Genomic DNA, 7,367 nt, shown 5'->3' on the forward strand with positions numbered 1-7,367 from the left:
AGCAACAAAAAACAGTTCTTGGCTCCATCTGCCTAAATTGAATTGTATCTTAAAAGAATGAAATAATAAAAATAAAAATAACCCAGCTTTTGAACTTTGTATATGATTGTTGAGATGCTCAGGAAGTTCAATTAATAAAAGCATTCGCATCATAGATTTGCATCGGATGTGCAGAACCAGCCTACTTATTGGAAGCAGCTTTCCGGCTCTGTGCCCTCAACCCCAACACAGACACAAAATCTAAGACTAAACAAGTAAAACAAAATAAAATTATTGAAAAAGACAGGAGAGATAACATCATTTAGGACTTTTTATGTCATTGTCATCACAAACTACGTTGCGTTGGAAGCATGGCAATTACAGGAGTGATAAACGTGATCATTTTCCTAAAACGTAATGTAGAAACTGCAATATTGCCTCTGTTTCCTCATAAGTAGTAAAAAATACATGTTATGAATATAAGGTAAAAACTCAAATTTACTGTGTTTCATATCCCGCAACAACATACATGAACTTAAAGAAAAGAGGAGTAAAATTAAAAATTAAAAAGAAAAAAGGGGTATAAATATCCGGTCTATTTGACATTTTCTGCTGAATGATAGATACAGCACTGGAAGCTTGCAGCGCCGGCTATTCTTGCAGATTTGGCAATGTTGACCACTATGTATTATTAGACACCATTGCACCAATATTCATATTACATACATGACCACTCCCAATGGAAATCCATAAATTTTTCCATTGAACACTGGCATAAATACAGGTGAGGTATATGTATCATTTGCCTGAGAATGCAAAACGTAGCCGTTCTCTTTGGCGAGTAAGTATGCAATTGTTTGGAGATGATGTCTTCCCTCCTGCACCTGCCTGGCGCATCATCTCTGCAATATGCACGTCCCATATTGTCATGGTTCAAGAAAACACAACGCTCAAAATCTTGCAATTTTTTCAAAGTTTAATCAAGATAAAATCATGCCCCTAATGAAAACCACAAGCATCAGGGCTTTTATTTGGCGTAAGAAACCTCTACATAGAATTTCAGTCTCTTTTGCTTACAAGTTAATATTCCCAAACTATATTCAAGATACCTTTAATTCATGTTTATAATTTTGTCTTTCTAATGGAGTACCTTCTATCTTGAATGTCCTATTGATTGTATCATGCATCAGACAAAAGCGGACCGGCCCAGTTTATGAACCAAAACCCCCAACTTTTATATGGCTTTCGTGGTAGAAACTATCGGTTCTAAAAGCTTGAGCTGCAATGCACATCAAGCTCACAAACACATTAACACTAACTTTCCACGTGAAGGTCTCACCTGAGCCAAGTGTCAACAACTTCTAGTGTTTCATACCCGATTGCCTAGTCTAGAAGAACAGAATGATATTGGTTTGAACCACTTGGAGAGAAAAAGGAATAGGAAATCAGATCTATGAAGATGAGTTTGCTCAATGCAACACCCTAACCTTTCCACTCACAAGAATCCCAAATTTTCTGGAGGATGGCCCTAAATCCTGAGGAGTGAGGACCATCAATTGGAAAAAAAAAGCCTAAGTGCACTTTTGAAACATCAATACAAGGACAACAACAGTTTCAATTCAAATTGTGCAAATCACATAGGACAAAAAATCTCAAAACCATTTAAGCTCAAAAGTATCATTGGGTAAACGGAGTTTTCATTATTATAATTAAGCTTTCAGTGACCCATAAGAGGGGCTCTCTCATAATTTAAACAGGGCCTGACCAAGGATCAAAGAAAGGGCTAATGCTTCTTTTAGACACTATCTCCATAGACATAAACTTAAGAAATTTGTACACATCAGTACCTAGAATCCAGTGTGGTTAATTTGAAAGTTGACCACGAGAGTGATCCTCAAGATCAGTGGGTCCAACAGAAACATAAAATAGACTGCAGTTTAGATTCAAATCATATGCAGAAAAAGTAAACTTGCCTCGGTTCCTCTTAAGCTCTTCATCAAGCTCTTCTTTCCATTTCCTTTGTCTCTCAGAGAAGCTATCACTGCAAGTAAAACATTTCCAATCCCCGGTCACATAATGGGATAACACAATTCTGTAAGGAAACATAAGGTAAAAGAAGACACAGAACCTTGGATTGAATGACTCCTTCTGAGCATCAAGAAGAAGCTCTTTCCATTCACTCTGCTGAGGTGGCTGAATTTCCTGTAGAGCTCGGTCGTGTAAACCACTAGCATTTGATTCATTTTTGGCATGATTCCCAGGTCTTGCATTATTGGTAGAATGAACTACTGAGAGTCTTCTGGTAGGTGTCCGATTGGGGGACCTGCTTTTAGGAGGTAAATTCAAGATATTCAAAGCATTCTCACTTTGTGCCATTTGAACTGCACCAGGAGGACCAGCTGCATTCATTGTGCTGTAGAACTCATATAGAGGTGTCTGCAGCTTCTTCAAATCTAAAGCCTAATGTAGTTTTATAAAAACAAGTTTGTGTCATATTTCTATAATAAAAATTTCACACTCATGAAATATAAGAGAATAAAACAATGATGTCTCAGTCATTCACAAAAGAAAGAGCTCTGAAAACAAGGCACCTTTTCATCCAGGAAGGCTCTGATTTTTGATTCTGTAACTTCATCATCATCCTCAGCTCCTGTTGGCCCACACAGAAATGTGAAGTCATTCTCCCCCTTACCTGGTACTCCAGGGCTGCCAGCAGCATTCTGGATTGTTTGACCGGGAGACAAGTCTATTCCACTTCTCTCTGACTCTAGACTTCCATCAAACTTGCAGGGCCAGTCATCAGTAGGCTCACACATAGGATTAAAACTCTAGTTCAAACGAAAGAGGTCTGCCCATTGTTATTGAAGCTAATTATAACCATCTAAACTACACAAAGGACATGATAACACTTCTTTACCTTATTTAAATCATCAGACACTATGATGGATTTGAGCTTTACTGATGCACCAACCATCAGGTCATCTTTATCATCTATCTGACACATGTCATCATCAGGATTGCTCAATCCCCAAGATCTCACATTTAAGTTTAAGGAATTTTGGGGATATACAGTTGAGATCCTCAGGCTATCCATTTCACAGACATCCTTTAAGCCTGTGCAGGCTGACCTTCTGATCACATGGTTCAAGCTAAAACCAGAAGTAAAGTTTCCATAGTCAACATTTGTAACAACGAATAATCGAAATTCATCCAATGTTCCACAACCATCAAATTAACACACTTACGAGTTCTTAAGATTCATCCCAGGTGTTACAATATTGCTTACAGATTCCTGAAGTAAAAAGAATTTAAGTGTGGGATAAGTTAATTAAAAGAATACAAATTCTAATAAATATATCTTACTGCAATTATACTGACCCTAACTGAAGTGCTAATTGGATGGGATTCCCAATAATCTCCAGTGACAAATGGATGCTGCAGATGAGCAAAAATGGTTTTATAAGTAAATGCTTGTTTGTCTATGTGCATGTAAATATATTAACAACAATAATAATCAAACACAAAGGCAAAACCCACAATAGTTCACACATGCACACTTATTTATTTAGGCATGTATTTATCCATGATGCTTGAGTGAATTCTGCTTAATATATTAACTATTCATATGGAACATCTCTATAGAATTACCTGAAGCAAGTCTGATGCAACATGCCTTAAGTCAGGTTCCCTGCCACCAGAATTTGATGTGTAAGAGTTACAAACAAGAAAAGTTACCATAACTCGTAAAGACCTATAAATCAAAACTACATCCATATTATGTTGCCTTTTTCAAAAAGAGAAAAAGAAAATTTTTTTTTTTTTTTTTTCGGAGGGGGGCTGGAAACATAATGGTGCTCGAAAAGCAGAAACAATGAATGTACTTCTGTAAACATTTTAAAAGAAAATCCTTCGCCTCAGCAGAGAGATGCTCAGGGATGGGTGGATGAGATTTAGTTGTTCCAATATGGAAGAGAGCAGCAACCTGAGAGAAACATTGATTCTTAGTTTCAAAATTCTTGGAAAACACATGACTTCAGAATATTACAGTCAAATACACACATAACTGAAAGTATTAAGTTCAGTAAGTAGTGTCAAGTGTACCTCCTGATATTGTTGGCTCCATGGAGGCTTTCCTGTAGCCATCTCAATTACAGTACACCCGACACTCCATATATCAGCAGAGCTAAAAAAAGACATTTCGTAAGTAGTGAAGTCCACATATCAGAATATAAAGTACAGCCATAAAAGGCCATACTCGTACCCATTGTTTAAGGCTCCCACTTCTACATGGTAAAAGCTCATACCCAGTGCAAAAGACTTCCCCCTTCTACAGAGTTTGGGTGGGGATGGGGTCTAAGAGAGTTGACTAGTAGGCAGCCATATAATATCTTTTTTCCACAATTTTACAAAAGAATGGCAATACACTGCATTAGAACACTGATACTTTGTCCAAAATAAAGTTTAGACTTCAAAACAAGGTCGTCAGAATATTTTATTGTACTTCTTAGATCCTAGTGTTCACATTTAATACTACATAAACTTTAATCTCAAATCACTTCTAAATAATGAGAATGAAAAAAATAAATCAAACAAAACAAGGCAGTTTCAAAGATGTCCTAAACTTTCAATGCCACTTAAAAATTAAACATATCATCATGAATGAAATGTGCATGCTTTGTTACAGCTATCAGGTATCCCAATAGAAAAACCTTATTTTTCTATTTCCAGTGGTCAAAAAGTTTTCTTATTTTTCCTTTGAAGTAAGTGCATTGGTTGTAAGAAAAAACATTTTCAATCTATATATTGTATGACAAAATACAGATAAATGCTTTCATATTTGAGTAGTTGTATATTTGATCTTACAAGCTATGCCCAGTTTGAAGAATAACTTCGGGAGCCATCCAATATGGAGTACCCTTCATCGACTTGGCACCATTTATAGTAGCCTGTATAGTAATACAACATCTTCAGTAATATTCATAGAAGAAATCAGTCAAAAAAGTTAATGATTAATTTGGGAGGGTGGATACAATGGCATACCAACTCAACAACTTGCTTGGACGCACCAAAGTCCGCAAGTTTAATGCATCCCTTATTATCAACAAGAATGTTTGCACCCTATAAATGGCCATTATGAAAATATCATGTCACAGAGAGAGAGAGAGAGAGGCTACAAATCAGTATAAATATTTCAAAGCAAAGCGGGAGATACCTTGATGTCCCTATGCATAATTCCATTCTTGTGAAGGTATTCAAGACCCAGTAACAGTTGTTTTGTATACATTCTTATAACCTGTGTAGCAAACGATTTCCTAACAACATAAGCAAAATAAACACCAGAATCCTTGAATATTACAAGGTAAAAATCACTTACAGACTCGGGGAAGGATCCGAATTTCCCTAAGAGTGATGATATAGATCCACCCGGAACAAATTCCAACAGAATATTCAATGAGTCATGCTCTCTAGCAGTTCCCAAATATCTCTAATAAGGAACAACAAGATAAAACCCAAAAAACAATAAGAAAACAAACAAAAGAAACCCATCATCACTTCCATCAAAAAAAAAAAAAAAAAAAATCACAGCACCATACTCACAACAATATTTGGATGTGAAAGATTCTTCAGCAACTTTACTTCCTCCTCCAATTCCCTAATGTGAGCCTATTTATATAAGATTTTTACAAATCAGTGAATTGCAAAGCACAAATAAGTATTACTTTTATATCCAAGTTTGCAACTTTATTCACAAAACTACAATATTGTAACATAAAACCAGCTTAGCAATTAAATCTATGGATATAACTAAGAGATCCTTACTTGTGTTTTCTCCTTTGAAGCACTATTCGTCGTAATCGAAACCTGTAATTACAGTTTAGAAACTCAAAATTTCAACTTCATTTCCATTAACTTCTCAATTCAATAACAAACACTGAAACACACTCACACACATATGTATATATACCTGTTTGACGGCGAGTAGCTCGCCGGAGTCGAGGTTCATCCCCATATACACGCGACCGAAAGCACCGCAGCCAATCAACTCGCCTCTGCGCCACCGGATCGGCGGAGCATCATCGGATTTCGGAACCGGAGGGAGTGCGCGAACCGGCGATTTGGAGAACAGTCCGATTCGAGATTTGCGAATGCTGGAGCCGATCTTCTCTACGAAACCGCCGAAGCTTCCTCCTACTCCTCCGTCGTCACCGCCGCCGCCGCCCGCGGTTCGGAACACCAAGGACTGGCGAACCGATCCCAAAATGCCCTGCATCTGTGGCAAACCGTTTCGGTTCGTCGAGGATCACTGAGACTACGCGAAGTTCTCGCTGTTGTTGCTCGAAGAGAGAGAGAGAGAGAAAGAGAGAGAAAGCTAGGGTTCAGTGAAGTTCATTTGGTTCTCTCTGTGTCACTGTGAGAGATTTAGAGAGAGAGAGAGAGAGTTTGAAGGAGGGAAAGAGAGAGAGAGGGATGTGAATTCAAAAAATAAATAAATAGAGAAAAATGATGGGTGCGTTTGTTCTGTGATGGAAACGACACCGTTTTCAATGAATTTTTAAATTAAAATAACGCCGTTTTTTGTTCTATCAATGGTTTTAGTGACCGTTACTGAAGGGTTGAATTGAAATCGTTTTGAAAAGTATGAGGTTAATTTGGAAACATTCACTTGTTATGGGGTTAAAATGTAATTTAGCTAATTATAAAATAAATAAATGATGATGATGTTTGTGTTTCTTTCCTATAGACTATAGTTTTTGTTTCTTTTACATATTTTTCAAATGATGATGCTATGTTTTTAGAATCACTACAATGAAGTGTTTTTGTTTGTTTGTTATACATGACTTCATTTTTTTTTAATATGAAGATTTAGCAAACCATTAGTTAGAGCATTTGCAACAGTATAGGTAAAAAACTATAATGCTATATTTTACCTACACTTTCATTAAAATTACGCTCCAGTAGTGGAGCGAAAGCTAAAATTTTTAGCTGATTTGCTACAGTGCACATCTAAAGATAGATATGCACTGTAGCTTGGAGCAAAAACTAAAAAATCATTTTTTATTCATACGTACAACTTGTTTCTATTTTTTTTTTTCATTTATCAAATCCGGTCTTCACTCTATTCTCGCTCTCTCTCGTTCATCAACTCCGGTCTCACTCACTCAACTCCGATCACCGACCCACGAAGCTCGCCGCCGATCGGAGTGCCTGACTGGGTCACCGACCCACGAAGCTCGACTCAAGTTCACTCTCTCAACTCCGGTCTCACTCCCTCAACTCCGATCATCGACCCACGAAGCTCACTGCCGATCGGAGTGCCTGACTGGGAAACCCATGGAGCTTGCCGCTGATCGGAGTGCTTGCTTGTGGATATTGGTTCTTTCACGCCG

At 37.4% G+C, this 7,367-nt stretch overlaps 1 protein-coding gene across 1 annotated transcript; it reads right to left on the bottom strand.

Annotated features, from left to right (window-relative positions):
- Nucleotides 1-270: 270 nt before the first annotated feature.
- On the bottom strand, nucleotides 271-6,460 carry LOC112023521 (mitogen-activated protein kinase kinase kinase NPK1). Its single transcript, XM_024056126.2, has 17 exons — nucleotides 5,945-6,460; nucleotides 5,800-5,841; nucleotides 5,578-5,643; nucleotides 5,354-5,464; nucleotides 5,192-5,272; nucleotides 5,020-5,097; nucleotides 4,843-4,925; nucleotides 4,081-4,162; nucleotides 3,861-3,961; nucleotides 3,628-3,667; nucleotides 3,358-3,414; nucleotides 3,225-3,271; nucleotides 2,897-3,128; nucleotides 2,571-2,807; nucleotides 2,108-2,439; nucleotides 1,953-2,020; nucleotides 271-881 (listed from the first exon to the last, which is right to left on the bottom strand). Exons 1-17 carry the CDS (start codon nucleotides 6,248-6,250, stop codon nucleotides 778-780), a joined length of 2,067 nt encoding a protein of 688 aa, XP_023911894.1. The 5' UTR covers nucleotides 6,251-6,460; the 3' UTR covers nucleotides 271-777.
- Between the last annotated feature and the right edge of the window lie 907 nt (nucleotides 6,461-7,367).

Source organism: Quercus suber, unplaced genomic scaffold (genome assembly GCF_002906115.3).
Source record: "Quercus suber isolate HL8 unplaced genomic scaffold, Cork oak 2.0 scaffold_7, whole genome shotgun sequence".
Classification (NCBI taxonomy): Eukaryota; Viridiplantae; Streptophyta; class Magnoliopsida; order Fagales; family Fagaceae; genus Quercus; species Quercus suber.

What these genes read in the sequence shown, in the direction of transcription:
- LOC112023521 (XM_024056126.2), bottom strand. Translation starts at nt 6,250, where the DNA reads ATGCAGGGCATTTTGGGATCGGTTCGCCAGTCCTTGGTGTTCCGAACC. An exon ending in TCGGATCCTTCCCCGAGTCT is followed by an intron (nt 5,273 to 5,353) that starts GTAAGTGATTTT and finishes TTTGCTACACAG; the next exon opens with GTTATAAGAATGTATACAAA. An exon ending in GAGCCTTCCTGGATGAAAAG is followed by an intron (nt 2,440 to 2,570) that starts GTGCCTTGTTTT and finishes AAACTACATTAG; the next exon opens with GCTTTAGATTTGAAGAAGCT.